The sequence below is a fragment of the Cynara cardunculus genome, assembly GCF_001531365.2.
Source record: "Cynara cardunculus var. scolymus isolate 2C chromosome LG 4, CcrdV1, whole genome shotgun sequence".
Taxonomy (NCBI): Eukaryota; Viridiplantae; Streptophyta; class Magnoliopsida; order Asterales; family Asteraceae; genus Cynara; species Cynara cardunculus.
This window is the reverse complement of record NC_037531.1, coordinates 13,598,559-13,621,155: the sequence shown is the minus strand read 5'-3', so window position 1 is coordinate 13,621,155 and position 22,597 is coordinate 13,598,559. Positions and strand designations below refer to the sequence as shown.

General features: G+C 29.8%; 1 protein-coding gene across 1 annotated transcript; it reads right to left on the bottom strand.

The window, feature by feature from the left end:
- Nucleotides 1–11,836: 11,836 nt before the first annotated feature.
- Nucleotides 11,837–12,577, bottom strand: LOC112510894. Its single transcript, XM_025116246.1, has one exon. The coding sequence runs from the start codon at nt 12,575–12,577 to the stop codon at nt 11,837–11,839; it is 741 nt and encodes a 246-aa protein (XP_024972014.1).
- Between the last annotated feature and the right edge of the window lie 10,020 nt (nt 12,578–22,597).

Sequence of the window (22,597 nt, the reverse complement as noted above, 5' to 3'; positions counted from 1 at the left end):
TTATGGCCGGTCCCGGTCGGTTACGGTTATGAGCCGGGCTCGGTTCCGGGCCTCCGTCGGTTACGGGCCGGGCCGGTTACAAATGGCCATCTCTATGTTAGAATAAGAAATAAAGCCCAATCATTTGAAACTAGAGATTGGTACTTTATATAAAATATTCCCTCTCTCCAAAAACACATATATACCGTATGTATGTATGTATGTATGTATGTATGTATGTATGTATGTATGTATGTATGTATGTATGTATGTATGTATGTATGTACGTACGTACGTACGTACGTACGTATGTATGTATGCTCTTCGCCACCTGGGACTGTAGTATGTTCCAAGGGTTCGGCTATTCGTCATGAAAATGTTATATATTAGTTTTATCAAAAATTTGCTTTTTGAATTACTTTCTAAACCTATTTGGTATTTGGAAACTTTAAATTTTAATTGTTTTATTAGATATTTGATCCTTAATTAAATATTTTTATTAAATTATGTTTTCTTAAGCTCAAATTATTGTTCATAACATTTAGCAAGTATTTAGATTAACTAACCTTGTGTTTAAGATATCATTTATGGGTGTTTTATAAATAATAAAATGTATGAAATAACAATCTACTTTCATAAAAAAATTATTATAGCATTGTATTTTTAGTTTTTCTTATTATAGAGATATATACTTTTAAATTAATTTTTATTAGAGTATTGTACTTTTAATAAGAAAAAGTTAAAAAAAAAATTTTAATGTTTTTTTCTAAATCGTGGAAATGAAAGAGTGAAATCATTAAAAATAATTTAAAAGAAGTTTTTTTTAGTCATGTCATCAAAATAATGTATCATCTATATAACCACATTTAAGCCAATGAAGCAAATAAAGTACGGGGTTAACCGGTTTAAAATGTAACAAGTTACCCAGTGCTATAATTGATAGATTTTTCAAAGTATAGATATCTTAATAAAAAATAATTTGAAAGTACATTACTGTAACAAGAAAAAATGAAAATACAATGTTATAATAAGAAAATTTATGAAACTATGTTGTTAATTCATGCATTTATTCAACCCTTTCTATAAAAGGCTAATACAATGATTTATCTCCCTGAGTCCTATTAGGTCATATAGCTTCATCCTAATTTCTTGTCACTTATTATTTCATAAGGAAAAACTAATTATGCTGCTCAACTTCATCTTAATAATTTATTGTAATGTATTTATATAAGAGACACAGTTGTTAAAAGATTGTCATTAAAATCTATATTAGGATGGTTGCCATTTTTGTTGTAGCATGGTAACATCTTTTTGACACTAATCTTGGAGGTCATTATTGAAACCCTTTTTCCTTTCTTTCTTTCCTTTTATTTCTAAAATCACTAGTTTTTATGGACATGGAGGAACTCAGAAGCAGGGTCGTCCTTTAACATGTTAAATGTGAGATTTTGAACAGGGCTTTTAAAATTTTGGGGCCCATATTTACATGTGTTTAGGTTTTTTTATCGACCTGTGTAAAACTATAGCCGAAATTATTTAGGTTTCAAACTATTAATTTTTTGGTTTTAGGTTCAAATTATTATTGGTTTAGGTTTAGTTTCAGATTGTTAATCGTTTTTTGTTTAGCCCATTTTTGTTCCTAGCATATATTCTCTGTTATTTCATTTGTGCAATGTAATAAATTTTTTTGGATATAGCAGGACCTCCAAAAAGATTGGAACGTCCCTGCTCAAAAGATGTACGAATGTAGGGTTATGTTGATATATGATAAGTGATTTGTATTAAGTAAAACTTATAAAAAATTAGCATACATTTATTTCAGTCACTCAAGGTCTAATATGATATCAGATTAAGGGGCCGTTTACTAAATGCTTACCCGGGTAAGCGTTTGCCAAGTAACATTACCTCATTGGATGAATATGGTAAGAAACAAGAATCTTACCTGGTAAGAGCGAGACAAGGACCAAGAGTCTTACCCGGTAATTGAGGGCGACGACTCTTATCATGGTAAGCGCTTACCGGGTAAATTGTTGCATACGATGTTGTTTTGGTGAACTAAATTTTTTCCCAATAAATAAAAATAGTATTAAATTTTACTGATAAGCACTTACCAGATAAATGTTTGGTAAACGGCTCCCTAAATTCACACAACTCCTACTCCTATGCCATATTTATTACTACTATTTTGATAATGTGTCTACTACACTAAGGGGCTATTTGGCGGTTGCTGAATGGTTTGATACATAATGGTTAAGTGGTCAGAATGGTTAAGAGGGTCAGAATGGTTAAGTGTTGAATGAAATAATGTTGTTTGGTAACTGTTCTCTGAATAACAACAAATTACCATTTTAACCCTCTCTTTTTTTACCTTTTAATTGTGGGATCCTGAACTAGTTTGTTGCCCTGCAAGAGATGACCAAGCCCAAGTGCTCCAAACACCGTGAGTGAAATCATAGGAACCCCATATCTGATAAATGGCCCTTTTCTTCCCCATCTTAATGGAATCTAATAACCAATTCTATATTTCTCAAAAACCTAAATTCTCGCAAAATCGAATGGGAGTCCCCTATATACTCTTTGTAATCAAATTTCATACAAAAATTCATCGTCGTTTCTAACAGCAATGTTCAATTGGTCTTAATAGAACATACTAACAGGCGTAAACAAAACAACACACACTTACAGCGACTAGTGCAGAACTTCAAAGGAAGAATATCTTCAAAAGATGAACCTGTGCTAGGTCAAGCCATCAATCGATCCGTGCAGCTGTTAGCTATTTTCATCTATGTCGTTGCTGTTAGCTTTTCCAAAATGGGGAAGGAGATGGGGAAGGAGATGGAGATCGTGAAGAGAGCTGTTGGAAGAGAGGGGTGGGAGGGGCAAACTTGGAACAAGTTACATCTGAACCATTTAGTGGAGCCTTAGACACTAAATGGTTAAGAGGCTTTTGTAACCATTAAGAGGTTCATTTTTTTTTTGCCAAACAGTCTCTGCCTCTTACCGATTAAGAGGTTTTCTCTTAATGTAACCATTAAGAGCCAAACAAACAGCCCCTAAGGTACAGTTAAAGCTTGATCTCATCATGATCTATCTATTTCAAAAAAAATGTTAAATATTTTTTTGTAAATACAATTTTTGTGTTTTTTTGTCTAACAAATAAACCTAAATTATCAGATTTGAAAAATAAGATCTAAATTCACTAAAAATTGGACTCTGTTAAAACATAAACAGTAACCTTAAACCAAGAATTAATTCAGACATAACTTGGAATAATCTTTAAAAATAAAGGCTTAAACCATATAATAAAAAAGTATTTGTTATGCACACTTAGGGACTATTTCGCAATTGCTGAATGGTTTGGTGCAGAATGATTAAGTTGTCAGAATGATTAAGAAACTCTTATGATATAGTGCAAAATGAAATATAATTGTTTGGTAATTGTGTATAATGAAATTAGGGCTCTTAATGGTTAAGGGAGATCTATGATACAAAATCATTTAGAGAGTTTTGGAACCATTATGAGGCAGACTTTTTTTTTCCAAACAAGATTCATCTCTTAACGATTCAAAGATTGCCTCTTATTGGAACTATTAAGAGGTAAACAAACAACCCCTTACCGATTTACATATACCAAAAGAAATCATAAGAAAAGAGACAAAATTCACAACATACACCAATTTGGTTTTATATGTTGTTATATATCACATAAAACAAAGACACATGCATCCACTTATCCACACACATCAATTAGAATAATTTCATACATCCAAAGAGACAACTCCAATTATAGAAGTTGATCATCCACAGACACACAAGAATTGCCACCAAAATATATTTCAACTTTAATGTTTCGTTTTATTACTTATTTGTTGATATAATGCGGTTTTTAGTTCTTGAATTTAAGTAATATGAATCAATAAACAATATTTAATTTATGTATAAAAAATTATTTTTAAGAGTTTTTATCAAATACTTTATAATATAATATGGTATATATATATAAGTAGGATCTTGAGGTATGTGTCGTTTGGTGACGGTGGTGGTGTTGGCTACATGAATAATAAAAACAGAAACGTTTTGAATAAAAAATAAATGAAAAAGGAATCTATTATCCATCCATGCGAATATTTTAATCACAAAATTCTCAAGAATTCTTGAAGTTGGTCATAACTTTCATTTAATGTCTTCTCTTTTTTTAAGCATAACCACCTTTAATAATTCCACCAATAATTTTGCTTTCTTATGTCCTTTTTTTTTATTTTTAATCTTTATCAAAATTTTACTTAATTGCACAAACCAAAATGAACTCATTCTTACAAACTCATAAACCAATTTTTCTGGGTTCTTTTGTATAGTGTTTATACAGTGTTATTTTATATATTAAATGTTCAGAGTTTTTTCTCATGTACAAAATATTTCGAACGTTTCATATATTAAACAACACACACACACATAGAGTTGGGTTCTGGTGAGATGGAAAGTTAAGGTGAGAAGTATAAAAAATGATATTCACCCTTTGGATGCACATTAGGACGAGATGCACCAGATTAATTCTCGTATCAAACGTGATTCATGAGTAAGTTTGAGATTAAAGGTGATTAAATGTCCAGATGTATTCTTACGCTTCTCATATTAACTCTTTTTCTTGCACGATCTTTCATATATATATATATATATATATATATATATATATATATATATGATTATTCTTATGTTTTATTATTCGGTCATTGTTGTTATTTGAACCCAATCTCTCTCTCTCTCTCTCTCTCTCTCTATATATATATATATATATATATGTGTGTGTGTGTTGTGTGTATGTATGCATACGTTCATATAGATATATAACCATATGACTCCTATACTAAAAAATGACATGTTTATAAAAATTACTATAAATTCATTATAAATATATAAGAATATTTATGAACTCTATAAAAAACGAATGATGATGCGAGTCATAAATATTTGTAACGTTTTAATTAAACTTTTTCATTTAAACACCAAATTTTTTATTAAAACTCTTGTAAAATAAACCCTATATATATATATATATATATATTATTAACCTGGATATCCAACCCGTTATATAAGCCGACTAATCCCAGAGCGACCACCTGTTTTGCAAATAGTCCGGAGTCACTACATGTGAACCTTCGTGGTCACAATGCGATTTTTATTCCTTCTTGGATTTGAACATGAGACCTCCTGGTACTTTTAATCTTTGGAGTCAAGCTTAAACCAATCAGACACCACCCTTATAGTTTAAACCTTATATTTGTTTTATACATCATATTGTTTTTTTGGCTTTTCATTTTTTGTTTTATTGGGCATGATATATACCAACATTACTTGGTTCCTATGTATGACAACTACCACACCTTTGCTTTCTTTAAAGCTTTACCATACCCATTTTTATATTAATATCTAAAGAAAAGTCAGACCAATCATTTCTTCATAACATTCAATTTCATAAATTAAATAATAATCTTAGTCATAAATATTTAGACATAATTAATTAAATTAAGGGTCGTTTACCTAAATGCTTATCCGGTAAACACTTACCCTTAATAGTCAACACTGTAATTTATTTTACGGGGTAAAATTGTAGTACATTAAAATGGTAACATATGCAACAATTTACCCGGTAAGCACTTATCTGGGTAAGAGTCGTCACTCTCACCAAGTAAGACTCTTCATCTTTATCATTGCTCTTATTGGGTAAGATTTTTGACTATTGTCATGTTCATCCGGTAAGAAGAATTATTCAGTAAGTGTTTAGTAAACGGCCCATTAATATCAGAATGGGTTTAGGGTACTTGATAAATCATAGCAATATATTTGGTTTTGAAATTATGTAGAAACACTTCCCTTAACAAATATTTGATCATCTACCCTCTCCTAGATTGTACGAAACTTTCTCGAGGATGATCCCAATTCATACTCAGTGATTTAGACTGTAAATCAAGAACCGTAAACAAGACACATAGTTATTATGTAGTTACTGGACAGTTATTGAAATGGTTGTTGCATTAAATCAGAACTTGACTAGCCTTTAAACCCAAATCTTTCCTTTTAAAGTTAGACTCTAAAAAGGTTGATTTTCATAAAGTAAGTCAGTCTTTTGAGTTCAACACATCCTTTTGAGTTCAGGGTTTAGTACTTTCAGAAGGAATACTGCTTTCTAAACACCACCACCATAGGTGCTGCCCCTTGAACTCAGATAGAGGCCTTACCCCTAGAACCCTGCCTTATGGCTACATCTAATACTAGTAAGCTTATACAAGTTTACAGTTCGTACATCCTAACCCGTGTTATAATTTTAACTACCAACCCCTTCATTTAACTGTCGTGTGAATAAAATGGTCTAATGAGTCACTAAAGTAATTAACAATCATTAACGTAATAATTTATGATGTTTAATGACCGTATGTTACCCTTTCTGTAAACACGAAATCATGTTGTGAATCTCTTTAAACTGTAACATTAAGTTTAATTTTTTAAGAGTAAATAACAGATAATGAATTCTTTGTCAGTAAAAACTGTAAATTATTATAAAATAATCACAAAATTAAGGGATATTTTAAAAATGAAAATAATAAAATTTAATGTTGACAAAACTGGTCAAGGCCAGCTGCTAAGCAGCTGTGGAAGGCAATATTTTTCTTTGTAATGATTAGTTGGTGCCTTGGACTTGGAGGTGGTATGTTGGGAGAGAAACAACATGACAAAAATATTCATTAATTATAATAATAATAATTAAGATAAATCGTACATATAAAGAAATATATTTTAAGAACGTTTACTTAGATTTATTTAATCTGTACTATATTACAATGCATTTGATAAAAATTCTTAAAAATTATTGTTTATGTATAAAGTAATGTTTATTGATGGATATTACTTAAAATTTAAGATTACTAGATAAGAGTTATCATTTTTACTTATCATGTAAGATTTTTTTTATCCTTGTTATAATAAGATTTTTGGTTATTGTCATGTTTATCAATAAGGTAAGTGATACTCAATTAAAATAATTTTTTTTTAACGGGACTATTAAAAGTTATAGTAAATTATGATTTTCGTCCTTATGGTTTGTAGTTTATAACGATTTAGTTCCTGATCTTTAAAAATTGATTTTTTGGTCATTGTGGTTTCCTTTTTGTTTCCTTTTTCGTCCCTGAAGCAAACAACGTTAGAAAAGTGTCGTTAAGTTAGGGTAATTTGTCTATTTACATTTTAAAAAAGTTTCTAGTAATAATTTAAAAGAATAATATATATATATATATATATATATATATTAAATATCAAAGACATCGGAGATTGAAAACCCTGAGGACAACCAGACCCTCCCCCCCTCGGGCGACATGCCTCCCCCTTGCCTTCTCTCCTCCATCTCCAGTAAACATTACCACCACTTCCGGTTGCCTTCATCCAATCTCCACTGTTTGCTACTGCCACCATCGCAACACCTTCCCAGGTTTCCCCTCTCTCACCCCTCTTCTTCCTGCCACCCCGACTATTGCTCCGCCCTTAAATTGCACCACTCTAACACTCCAATCTCGATGTTCAACCTTGTTCTCGAATTTGTGTTTGTTTTTTTTATTGTCGATGATCAACCCTCTTGCTACTCTGTCCTTCCTCACCCTACTCTCACCACGTAACACGTTGGTCGGCGTTGACCCTCCCTTCACTCTGGCGACCTTCTCTTTTTACTCCGGGAACCAAACCACAGGGTACGAAGCTCTTGAGGTTTGATCGATTTGATGATTATGATGAGGAAGAAACCATAGGGACAATCTCTCGAGGACTGATGGGCATGGATCTTGTCCAACACGGATTCCCATCTCCTGATTCCCCTACGGCAATAAACGCTTCCCCTCCGGTCTGTAGCGATCACGGGCACGTAGCTAGCACATCTGGCTTGCAACCGACCACCGGACACGTGCCTATGCCATCATGGGGACGTTGCATCCATCGACGTCGACCACCATCAACATCTTAAACTAATCTTCTATGAGCAATTGTTAGGGTTTCACTCAATTTTTATGTTGATTTTAGGTTTTTGATTTACATTGATTCAAAGTTTCAATTTTGGTTTACATTGGTGGCTTCGATTGCGATTGTATATGTTTGTACCTAAGAAATTTGTTTAATAAAAATAAAAAAAGGTAAACAGACAAAATTACTCTTAATGTAAATGACCTTTTTAACAGAGTTAGTCTTAAGGATGAAAAGCAAAAGGAATTGCAAACCACAATAACAAAAATACAACTTTTAAAGAGCAGGGACAAAATATTTATAAACAACAAACCACAAGGATGAAAACCGTAGTTTACTTTAAAAATTAGTTTCAAAAATAAAAATAAAATGTATATTTAGAAATTAATTTAATTGCTTTCATTTTCTTTTTCTTACTTATTATTAAAATGGACAAAAGTGGGTCCCTGTATAATGAATGGTTTAATTTCACGATATTTAGAGAAAAAGGTTTAATTGCTAATTCGATAGAATAATTAATTTAATGTTAATTAATTAATATTATTGATTTATAAAATGGTTATCAAGCTCGTATGTGTTTCAAATCCTTCTTTCCTTTGTTATTTTTTATTATATCTGACCGTCTTAAATAATATCTGATACAGTGATTTTTTTTTTCTTGGTTTGGCATATATGTACAAATATAACTCTAAATCAAAAATCTTATCGAACTGGTCAATGCTTGGTCATGGACGGAAAGGAAGGGTTGAAATTTGAAAAGCTACGACAAAAGTAAGTTCTCTCATAATATCAGGAACAAATTTTCTATATTTTCTTTAAATAAGAAGCGAAAGTTAAAATTGCCGTAAAAATTACGTTTAACTCCAACACAGATTTTTTGTTTTGGAGATCTCCACGGTAGTGAACTTCTTGGAACTTTTTTTCCACAAAAAAAAAAAAGGTTTTTCAGAGCTTGTAGCTGAACCAAAAAAGATATGTCTTTTGTTCGGAAGCTGTTTTAGAATCTTAGGTTACTGAAAAGTTGTCCAAAAGAGCTTCGTTGTGGTTACTCTTACATTAGCTTTACTGAGTAAGAGTATGTAGATATGTGTATGCAGGGACGGATCCAGCCCTTAAGGACCGGGGGAAAAGCCCTTAGTCAAAGACCAAAAACGTTTGTTGACTAGCTTAAATTTTCTATTTTCACACTCGTCTTACATGGTTTCCCCCCAGTCCCATATGGTCATATGCTTCTGTCCCCAAGTCCCATCCAACGTGCCCCCACCCCATTAATTTCCTAGATCTGCCACTGTGTGTATGTACACATGTGTGTTTACATCACATACACGTGTATGTACACATGTGTATATGCTAAATCTACTTGTGTAATGCAACATGATTCAATCTCGATTAGGAATTTGAGAAGTCGAACCATTATTCATATTTTTATGTTTCTATCATCTATTCGTCTTAACTTTATTTTTAAGGGTTAGTGTCGTTTCGAAAGAGTGAGAAAGTCATCGGTTGATTATCAGTTTTATGAAATATAATGTTATATTAGTATAACTCAGCATATATCCTATATTTGAATGTTTATGTTAGTTGGTTACCAGTTAGTTACATGAAATTCAAACATAAAGCTTTAAAAAGTTGTATGTGTACCATGATAAGCTCCAAACCAAATTTTATAATAATATTGAAGAATATGAGGTCAAGGTTTTATTTAAAAAAATGTGGCAATCGTTTTGTAACACTACAACAAATTTGGGTTATAAGACGCCTAAAATGTATAAACATTATCATAAAACACTTTATATGATCAAACAACGAAGTGTTCTATGAAAATATGTTTAGAATAGATTTATAAGAGGCTTTTGGACGTGTTAACAAGTTTTTTGGACTTTCAAAATAAAGTATCGTATTAGCTATATTATATGACACTTTTGAGAAGTGTCCTATAAACCCATATCTTATGAGACACATTTTCAAATGATATCATATAAAATAGATATTACTATATTTTATTTTAAAAATATTATAAAAAGACATGTTATAACGCTCAAAAACATCATATAAACTTAATGCAACACTTTTAAATGAACTACACGGAGTCTCACACGATCTCATAGTATTAGGAATTCTCAAATGATTAAGTCTTATAACAAGGCATAATCAAATGATAATCACAAAACAAAATCAAGAAGCATGAAAACCACTGAGTATGTGTTGTTTCACACTGTAAAACAATGTATGTAAAACTACAGTGTTGTATTACTATATGAAACAAAAAAAAATACCTATTAAAAATGATCACATTCTAAAGAAAACACCAAATTTTCACACGTATCATTTCACAGTGCAAAATATCACGATTAATGGTCCTCAATTTCGTAGTGGTTCTTATTTACTTACTTCGTGTGTCCATTTCTTCGACAAAACAAAAATATGTTTAATAAGCCTTTTATCATATAATCTGAAAGTTCAAAAATAGAAAATGCAAAATAGGACCGTAATAAAATTTTGTAAATTGATTTTGTTTATCAATAACGTAAATATCGTATATCGAACCACAAGGGTGGTGTCTGATTAGTTTGAGTTTGGTTCCAAATGTCAAAAGTACCAGGAGGTTCCAGGTTCAAATCCAAGGAGAAATAAAAATCTTCTTGTGGCCACGAAGGTTCAAATGGGGTGACTCCAGGCTATCTACAAAGCAAGAGGTCGCTCTGGGATTAGTCGGCTCACATAGCAGGTTGGATGTCTAGGTTAATAAAAAAAATGTATATCGTTCATTTTACATTTCCTTTAAGATATAAACCGTAAATCAAAATAGAAAATGTTTTTCAAAATATTAAGATATTGTTTTCATAAAAACTCGATGCTTGCAAAACAAGAAACCATACATTGTATAACACCAACGTAAATCTCAAACGCCACACTAACAATAAGTCATCAGCAAATCAACTAGCTATTCAGAACCAAATTAAGCCCAAAGAGAAAACACGAGCATGACTATGCACAATTTTAATCAAAAGAGGGCCATAAATGAAGATCTACAAGGTCATTGGATCTGTTGGTTGTTCAAAAGTCATTCAGCTATATTTAAAAAGAAAATATCTCGTCAAACAATAAGAAAAAAGAATGGCCCACCGTTAGAATTGTTAATAGAGCCACCGCTCCAAGGTAAAGAAGCCAAATATTTATGAAAATGATAAAAGTTCATTTATTATGATTTGAATATTTATGAAATATGACTAAGGTTCATTAATTATGATTAATACTTTGTATTATAAAACTATCAAAAATTTTATGAAATCACATATTCATCAAATTTAATAGACGGTTGACATTGAGTTGTATTGGTTGTACAAATGTAAAATGTAACATAATAACTTATCTCTATGTATGTGTGTATATATATATATATATATATATAAAACATAAATTGAAATATTTTATATTTATTTTGGAATATATCTACTATGCATTTGTGATTTGATGATCCCAACAAATGCCCCAATGAAAAGGTAATCATAGAGTCTTTATGAGAGGAGATGACTTGAATTACTTTTAGACTCCACCATTCATCCTGACCAATTGAACTCAGAAAGTTAGAGTTAAAGAGGGAAGAAAATTCATACCAAACTATAATTGGTATGCCTTTTTGTACCAAAATCAATCAATTTAGGTTTGGTTTTACGAAATTCAAAATCCATACCAGTCAAACTATGATTCATCATTCATTTCTATTCCAAATTCATAATTTCTGAAGCTTTACACAAGTAGTAATAATGATGATACTTAGCTGCCATTTTCAATCGTGAGTTGAGGGAGTAGTAATTACTGCTAAAAATTTCATTACTATTTCCAGTTTTCAAGTTTAACTGCCATTGTCAACCATACTCTGTTGTTTGAGAAAGCTTTGCTGCTTGGAAATGAAGGCCTCAACGGCAATCCGGAACTCTTCGTTGCTCAGTCTGTCCACCGCCTGAAATGATCTCGAGGTTAATTCGTCGTTCCTTTTCTCCGTCACCGACCGCCGTAATTCTCGGCGAGGTTTCATCGAAATCTGGCTTTTCAGTTTATCGGATTGAGTTCTCTGGAATTTCTCTATCTGCTTCGCTGCCTGTTTGATTGCCGCTTCAGCCGTCACTTCTGACTCTGCTCTGATGATTGCCTTCTCATTTCGCATCATCCGGTCTCGACTTTCCGTCGCCTTCGCCTCTCTAATAACCGGTGATTCAACCACCGGTTTGTCCTTGGGAGCGTCTCCACTTGTTTTCTGATGGTTATACTTTTGGTCGCCATAGTAGAGTCCAGAACCACCGGACTCATTTCCGGCTTCCGAACGACGAGAAAGCACATAACAAACAACGACAATCACATTTCCGACGAGAAAAACGACGTGTTGATTCATCAAGTAAGACGAAAATGCAACGAGATACTCGCCAGATAATTTGAAAACCAAAGGAAGACGAGTCGACGACCAGGAAATCAACACAACAGCAACAAAAACCTCGATGAACTGCAACAATTTCGCGAGATTCGTAAAGCGTCTGTATCTGGCAAGCGCATTCGCCTTCTCCGCTTTAACACTGTCAACAAAATCATAAGAATCCATAGTAGTAAAAGCAGAAGTGAAAACAAGAATTGACAGAGAAATTGGGGGCGGAGTGGGGAAGAAGAAAGACAGAGTGTGGGAGGATGGAAAGTTTCAAAATGGGGGTACGAATTTATAAAGGTGAGCAGAGGCCAGATTGCAGTAGGCGGAAGTGACGACTGACGAATCAAGGGAACCAAACACAAAGATGAAGACCAAGCCACAACCCCCCACCATTTACCATTTACCATTTACCATTTACCTACCCCACCTCATGCTTTTATTTATAAAAATCTTTCTTTTCTATACTACATTATAAAACAATTTGACAAAAACTTTTAAAAATAATTTTTTATACATGAAATACTATATACTAATACATATTACTTAAAATTCAAAATTACAAGTAATTATACATAAGTACAACTTATTAAAGTTTCATATTTGAATTTGTGTAACTAACTTAGGATAAACATAATTAAATACATGATAAACATCTCAAATTAAAATATAAATAATCTAAAAAGTAATTAAGATAATTATCGAGTATTAACAAAATAATTAATTATTATCTTTATAAGAAAATTATATTATTAAACCAAATATAAATTACTTCGTTATTGAACCTACATTAAATTATAATAAAAAAATTGAATTTAAAAATTACATAAAAAATAAGAATTTTAAATAGTTAATTTGATACTAATATCGACATATTTTTGTCAAATTTGTATGATATCTTCAAATTTATATATTTTATTCAAAAATAAAAACATAATCGTTTTTTCAAAATCATATAAAACCATACTATAACATCGACAGTTATAAATAATAAAATGAAATACAAAACCAATATGTATCTCGCTCATTGCGCGAGTACCCTTCTAGTTAATATATAATACGTGAAATCAGACTATTTTCGTAAGACCATATAAACAACACTAAATCTTTATAGTAAAACATTACGAAAGTTCATTGTCTTTTGTACTTTTACAATATTTTGTTGTAGTTTTAGAATAAAATCTCTGTTATAGGAAAAACGAAACAGAGCAACAGTAAATGGAGAAGAAAAGAATATGTACTAATGAGTTACAAATAGATGACTACGAGATATTTTAATTTTAATCTGATTTTGATATATCCATCCCTATCTCTAATATGTCATCCTTTACACGATGACAAACATATCTTACAATATTTTCGTGATTAATGTGATCTTTAGGTAATATTCTCTATTTAAAGGACTTGTTAACGAAAAGAATCATCAGTATTTGATACACTGGTTTTACTCACCAACCGGAAAACAAAGAGCTCGGTTTTTCTATTACTACTGTAATAAATAAATGTTTTTATAAAAATATAATCCAAATTTTTTATATTTTTTGTAAAATCAGTTATTTTTTATATTTTCCGACTTAAATCGTTTGCATTGGGGTTTTAAGCCTAGATGAATTGTCATACGACCTTTAATTTAACGTGTCATTTCAATTAAGAATCATTGCTCGTTTGATTAATCATGTCCAACCAGAAAAAGAAATCAATTAAAAATTAAAAAAAAAAATTATTGACATTTATCGATTGGATAGACAATGTACTGTCTAACTAACAAACAGTTTGTTTATCATCAGATTTTTTTTTTTAATTTTAATATTTATATTAATTTTTTAGGTTTTTTTTAACTTCAAATTTTAGTTCTTCTTGATTTAAAGTTTCAAACTATTAACATCCAATTTATAAACATTAAAGGAACGTTTACCTAAATGTTTACTCGGTAAACGTTTAATGTTAGAAGTTTAATAATATAATTTATTTTATCGGGTAAGATTGTAGTACATTAAAGTGGTATCGTATGCAACAATTTACCCGGTAAACACTTACCCGGGTAAGTGTTGTTACCTACACTTACCGAGTAATTTTCTTCATCTTTATCATTGCTCTCATGGGCGGACCTACCATGGTGGTTATGGTGGCACGTGTCACCGTATTATTTCTCCGTCGAAAGGTAAAAAAATTTAGGTTCGTGAAAGGTGCAACTGTATTAATCTGTTGTGTGCCATCGTATGTATTTTGAAACTACAATGAGAACAAATTTTATTTGATAGAGTTGGTTTGCAAGGCTTTTATTCCACTCCAGACCCAAATTCAAATCTTGTTAGTGTCATTTTCTTAGTCAAATAGTGTCACCGATTGAAAAAAATTATGTATATTTGTTTTTTATAGTCAACCAGTGCCACTTTTGAAATTTTTTCCCTATAATTTTTCTTATAGTAAAATGATGCCACCGTTAGAAAAAAAAAATTTGGGTCCGTCCCTGATTGCTCTTATCAGGTAAGATTTTTGACCCTTGTCATTTCATCCGGTAAGGAAAATTACCCTGTAATCATTTACTGGGTAAGTGTTTAATAAACGACCCCTAAATATTTTTTTTAAGGCGTATTAAATTTTAATACACCGTACAACTTTCATTTCATTGGTATTTTTGACCCTTAGCAAGTATTATGGGGCTAATGGAGTGAAAATGGAAATGAGTACAACTTCATTGTATGTTCAAAATCTTGTTTGGTTGCATTTGGCAATGGAATGGAACATTTCATAGGAATTTCAAGAATTTGAAAAGCGGGTTTTTTATATTGTATTCATGAATGAAATAAAATTACAGATTTTGCCCATTCTTCTTTCTGTTTTTGTTACTGAAAGGTAACAATGCCCATGTTTTAATCGTCTCTTCGTTTTGAAATCTGACATTTTAATGAATCTTAGGTACGATATTTCTTCTACTCGTTTTGCTTATTGTCTCGGTAGACAGTAATCATATTAGCAGAGATTTCATGAGGCTAATTACGTAATCAGTAATGGGATGGAAAGAGAGAGAGTAGTAGGAGGGTGTATCCAGATGTTTAAATATATGAAACTCGATCATATTTTTATAGAATCAAAGTGAAGATTGTCAGATATCTTATTGAATGAATATTACCTTTATTCATTTTAAACTTAAATCTAGAGACTGAAATATAAACATGTATATATATATATATATATATATATATATATATATCAAACTTTTAGCTTCATTATGATTTAATGTGTTGCTAATTATATCAGCCGTACACATGAACATGTTATTTCAAAACTGGAACCCGTTTTCATTCCCACACTCTGGTCTATTCCAAAGTGTTGAATGTCTTCCACGATGATCTATTCTATGTATAATCATCGCAACAAGATCGACTATACGAAAGATGACAATTCATAATGAAGTAACATATGTGAAACTCGTTATGCCTTTTCAAGACCTTACGAACCTACGTGTATTGACCCCATTTGAAGTGTTTCTCTAGACTAACGCGTTTTTAGTTAAAACAGAGTTTTGGACGAAAAACCATGTACACATAACTTATTGCATTATTGATGGATGTCTTTCCACCATACGAATTTGGTCCACCGTAGTAATTCATCAGGTTCAACGTAATTTTTAGCACCATATAAGCTTTAAGTAGTGTGTTATTAAGTTTTTAACGATTATTGGGTTAATCTTACTTTAGGGCTTGTGGTGTTACAAATTATATCACAGTGCGCAGTATCCCCTCCAGTCCAAATGTAATGAGTTCAAACTTATGCATCTCCTAGGAACGTCAGCCAACCCAAGGTCGAACTTTAGTTAGATGTTGAAAAATAAATGAAATATATTTTGGGCTTTTTTAACGCAAGTCAATTCGGTTAATACATGAACACTTTTCTGTCCGTTTTTATTTATTGTTAAAACTATATAGTAATATTAAATTAATAATTTATGAGAATGTACCTAAAGGGTGGGCGAGCCGGGCGATGGCCCAAGGCATCAAAGCCAAAGGGGGATTAATTTAAGCCCAGTAATATTATTACTAATAAAAAAAATTGTAAAGTGACAACTACAAGACTCAAACTCTAATATGACCGTATAATATTAAGTTTTCTTAAGTTTTAAGACAAATTAAATATTTTTATATGACTATATACGATTAGTTTGAGCAGAACTATCGTTATATGCAAGTTTCTAAAGTTCAGTTTGACTTGATACTACTTACGATATTATATAATCTTAAGATATTCATTACAAAAAAATACATTATCATTCAATAACAATAATAAAAATTGGCTTAGGTATGAAATGTCTAGTTTGATTAGATTTCAAACCCTTAAAAACCAGTATGTTTCATTTGTAGTTTTTAAATAGTGGAGACATATTTTACCTTCTCGTCCATGACATGAGAAATTCCAGGACCGGTCATGCACATGAATATGTCCTTGTACGAATTTTGCTGCATTAAACATAATTTTTGAACTTTTATTTATTGAGGTGTTAATTTAAATATCTATACTATATTATAAAGCATTTGAGAAAAACTCTTAAAAACTACTTTTTATGCATGAAGTACTGTTTATTGATGCACATTACTTAAAATTCAAGATTATAAGTAAATTATGCATACGTACAACTTATTAAACTTCTATGTTTGAATTCGTGTAACTAACTGCAGATAAACATAATCAAATAGAGAATAAACATCTCATTTTAAATATAGAAAACCTAAAATTTAATTATGATAATAATTGAGTTCTAACAAAATACTTAATTATTATCTTTATAAAAAAATTATATTATTAAACCAAAAATAAATAAATAAAATAAGAAAAAAATGAGAAATTTTAAATAGTTAGTTTGGTACTAATATCAATATTTTTTTCATTTTTTTTATATTTCGTGTTTATGTTTTATTCAAAACTTAAAAACATTATCGTTTTTTTCTCAAAACCACGTAAAACTATATTATAACATCGACTGAGACAAAAAAAAATGAAACATCAAAATTGAAATATGTCTCGTTGCATTATGCGAGTACCTTTTTAGTATATATTTATTTTAAGTTTCGAGTTTTAATTGAGAGTGGCGTATTGGATGGGAGTTAAGTTGGCGACAACCTCGTCGACGTATTTGGAGGATTGGCGCAACAAAAGTGGTGGAGGTGGATGCTTTTCATCAAGGTTGGACCTGGACCACCTTTCATATTTATTTTTTTAATAAATTATTTAAAATATACATAAAACAAACTTTTATATTTTTTTTTAGGATTGTTTATAAACAGGGACGGATCCAAAAAAAAATTTAAACGGTGGCACCATTTGACCGTAAGAAAAAATATAGGAATTTTTTTTCAAACGGTGACACCGTTTGACTATAAGAAACAAATATACGAAATTTTTTTCAAACGGTGGCACCGTTTGACTAAGAAAATGACACTAACATTATTCGGATTTGGGTGTAGGGTGGAATAAAAGTCTTGCAAACAAACTCTACCGAATAAAACTTGTTCTCATTGTAGTTTCAAAATACATACGGTGGCACACAACAAATTAATACGTTTGCACCGTTCACGAAACCTAAATTTTTTACCCTTCGACGGAGAAACGATATGGTGGCACGTGCCACCCATGGCACTTAACTAGGTCCGTCTATGTTTATAAAAACAACTTATTGACTTATTCCGATGTAACAAACCGGTAATAAAGAGTTTTTAAAAAAGTTAAACTCTTCTGACTTATTAATAAGTTGATAAGTGCTTTTGTAAAAAAAGAATAAGTTGTTTCAAATAAGCAATCACAAACACCACAATGATAACTACCTATTTTATGTTATTTTTTATTTTAGATGGTCTACCTATTTTTACATAAAATATTAATAATTGTTTATCAAACAGTTACTGAATAAACGTTTACCAACAAAAATCACCATCCTTACGTATCTAATTGAGTAATGTTATCAGTCATCAAAATAAATTATTGGTACACAAACTAAACACTTACCAGGTAAGAGTATTTTTCTTTACCTATCAAGTAAGATTCATGGTCATTCTATGCCTCTTATCGGGTAACGTTTTATAAGATTCTTGGTCCTTGTATGCCTCTTATCGGGTAATATTTTATAAGATTCTTGGTACTTCTATGTCTCTTATCAGTTAATATTTTTAGTCCTTATTATATTCATCTGGTAAGATAAGTGACATCTAGCAAGCATTTGGTAAACGATCCCTAATTTTCATCCATTGTTGTTAAGGTTTATTAGTTATAATTGGTTTGACCATGAAATTCGGAGACAATACAACGATTAAAGTAAAAAATTCATGAACGAAAACGGAAAACGTTGTTATTTTGTGTAAAAATTATGTTGTTTGATAGAAATTTTACGTGAAATACATTGTTACCGTAGTCACTAAATTTTTTTGTCTAACACAATGAGGTTTTGCAGAAGATAATGTCTTTTTTTTGTATTTTAGTGAAGAAAAATACGTATAACAGTCTAAAAGGTTGATCACTTTTGGAAAAAACGATTATTTGACGAAACAAGGTTCCGTTATTGTCATTGACGAGAATAATAATCAGTCGTCTCGGCGCAAGGACCACAGGTAAAAATGTTTCATATTTGAACTAAATGGTTAATATGTTATTGCATTATATTTTATACGCATTATAACAGTGAATATTTTTAGTACACATAAAATAGAATAAAAATGTTTTTCGAATACAAACATCAATGACGACAATTTAGATAGAAATGAGTAATTCTAAATAAACGTCTCTACTCAGTTAATTTCGATCTAAGAATAAATATCGACATAATTAATACTTTATTAGAAGGGTACTCGTGCAATTCAGCGAAATACATTTTGATTTTAATATTTTGTTTTATTATTTATCTCAGTCCATAATATAATTGGGCTTATATGATTTTGAAAAAACAACAATCTTTTTATTTTTTAATAAAATATAAATTTGAAGATATCATAAAAAATAAAAATATTGATATTAGTACCAGACTAACTATTTAAAATTTCTTTTCTTTTGTGTATTTTTTTAATTCATTTTTTTATTTTTGGTTTAATAATATAATTTTTTATAAAGATAACAATTAAGTATTTTGTTAGAGCTCAATAATTATCATAATTATATTTTAGTTTTTGTTATATTTAAAATGAAATATTTATCATCTATTTTATTATGTTTATCTGAAGTTAGTTACACGGATTCAAACATGAAGATTTAATAAGTTGTACTTACACACAACTTACTTGTAGTCTTCAATTTTAAGTAACTAGAAGGGGACTCGTGCAATGCAACGAGATACATCTTTATATTAATGTTTCGTTTTATATTTTGGGTCTATCGATGTTATAAAACGATTTTATGTGGTTTTGAGAAAAAGAAAATGTTTTTATTTTTGAATGAAATATAAATTTGAAAATATCATAAAATTTTGAAAAAAAGATAATCGATGTTAATATCAAATCAACTATTTAAAATTTTCTTTTTTTATATAATTTCTTTAATTTTTTTTTATTATAATTTAATTTAAGTTTAATAACGAAATAATTTATTTTTGATTTAATAATATAATATTTTATAAAAATAATAATTAAGTGTTCTGTTATAACTCAATGATTATCCTAATTATATTTTAGATTTTTTATATTTAAAATGAGATGTTTATCTTGTATTTGATTATGTTTATCTGCAGTTAGTTACACGAATTCAGATATGAAGCTTTAATAAGTTGTACTTACGCACAATCTCTTTGTAATCTTGAGATTTAAGTAATATGCATTAATAAACAGTACTTTACGCATAAAAAATGGTTTTTAAGAGTTTTTGTCAAATGCTTTATAATATAGTATAGATATGTATCAATAAACAATGTTTTATGCATAAAAAATAATTTTTAAAGAGTTTTTATCAAATATTTTATAATATAGTATAGAAATATATTGTATCCTCTGTTAAGATTTTATGTTATGATTATGTTCAGTTTTATCGAAGACAAAAACACTGACATGGTAAAAACCTGAAATACATCGTCATTTTCACCGAGATGTCATATGATACTTTTTCTATCAAGATAATTTAGACAAAAAAAAAAAGTAATTAATGGAATGATATATTGAAGGTAAAAGGCAATTTGGAAGGTTGAATGTATAATGATGGAGTAGTTGAAAGTTGCAACTTTAAAAGTGGATAATCGTCAACTTTATTTGCATGGGTACCTCATGAACCTAAATGTGCTTTCGATTCAATTTCTATGCAACTTTTTAGGTGTTACACATTTTCCTCCATTTTATTTATTATTTTTCAAGAAAATAAAATAATAAATTGTTCGGTCGAAGTTTACGATTTGGATATAAGTAATTGTTATAAAAATATGGATGACGATACTTATTATGGTATAAAAGATTGCTTTCGTTTGGTATTGTAGAAATTATTTTAGATATTTGATTAGAAATTATTTCTTTCATTCGATATTTACAAATCTTGGTCCAAAACGGTCGTTGATCTTCGCCATCACCTCAGCTCTATGAATGTACCGCCAAATCCCCCCTTCTTCGATCTTAGCAGATCTCGGGAATCTAGATTTCAACTTGGTTTAGTTTTTGAACAAATGCGTTTGATTTTGATTCAGGGTTTTTTCTTCTTTGAATTCAATTTGGATCATCCATTTATACGTATTTTTTTTGTATCACAAAGCATTTGAATGAACTTACACAAATTTGTTCTTGTTTCTTAATGTTCATTGATGTTCTAGATGTGTGTGTATGTTTTTATATTTGGTGACGTTCTTTGACGTTCTTGAGGTTTTTGAATTTTTAACGGAATCACGGTGGTGGTGGTGTGGGCAGCTGGAGAGTGACCAGGGTAGGGTAGGGTGGGGTGGGATCGGGGTCATCACATGGAAGGTGGGTGGGGTATCAGGAGAGTGACCAGTGCCGGTGGGAGAATTCATTTCGATTTGATATATTATATATAACTAGAAGGGTACTCGTGCAACGCAGTGAGATACATCTTCATTGTAATTTTTTGTTTTTGTTTTTGTCTATATTGATATATAGTATGATTTATGTGGTTTTGATCAAGATAATGTTTTTACTTTTGAATAATAATAAATTTGAAGATATCATAAAATTTTGAAAAAATATATCGATATTAATATCAGATTAACTATTTAAATGTTCTCGTTTTTTTTGTATAATTTCTGTAATTCAATTTTTTTTTGCCTTAACAATATATTTTTATAAAGATAATAATTCTGTTGGAACTCAATAATTATCCTAATTATATTTTAGATTTTTTATATTTAAAATGAAATGTTTATCCACAGTTAGTTATACAAATTCAAAACTTGAGTTTTAATAAGTTGTACTTGTACATAATTTACTTGCAATCTTAAATTTTAAGTAATATGTATTAATAAACAATACTTCATGCATAAAGAATTGTTTTTAAAAGTTTTTATCAAATATTTTATAATATAGTATAGATGCATTTTATCTTAGTTAGGATAAAGACAAAATTGAAAATTAAAAAACCAGAATACCCTCAAATTTAATTTTGTTAAGAGAGTCTTTGATTTCATTAAACGGAGTGACTTAATAGGTGAACATCAGTTGTTAACCAAAAATATCATATTTGTATTTATTTTGATTTTGAAACAGCTGTAGATAAAAGATGTAAACCATAGGGATGAAATCCGTAATTTACTCTGATATAATTAAGTTCATATCATGTATTTTTATATTATATTATACTTAATATTATTGTCACCTTTAAAAAAATAAGAAAATATAAATGGTTGACCATTCTAGTCTTCTTGGACTTTATAACAAATTTAAATTCAACTTTAATTTTCAAATTTTGAGATGTTTTATTAAATTTTAGCGATAATTCATTCTATGGTATTATAATAAAATTTATTATATAATTAAATGAAACATGTACAATAAGTTATGATTTTATCTATGCAAATTTCAACTCTTTATTAAAAATCAGGGCTATAAATTTTTCTTATTTTTTAAAATAGTTGTACATAAATACAACTTATTAATTATTCATGTTTGACTTCATGTAACTAACTATAGATAAACATAATCAAATACAGAATAAATATTTCATTTTAAATATAAAAAATATAAAATATAATTAAGATAGTTATTGAGTTTTAACAGAATACTTAATTATTAT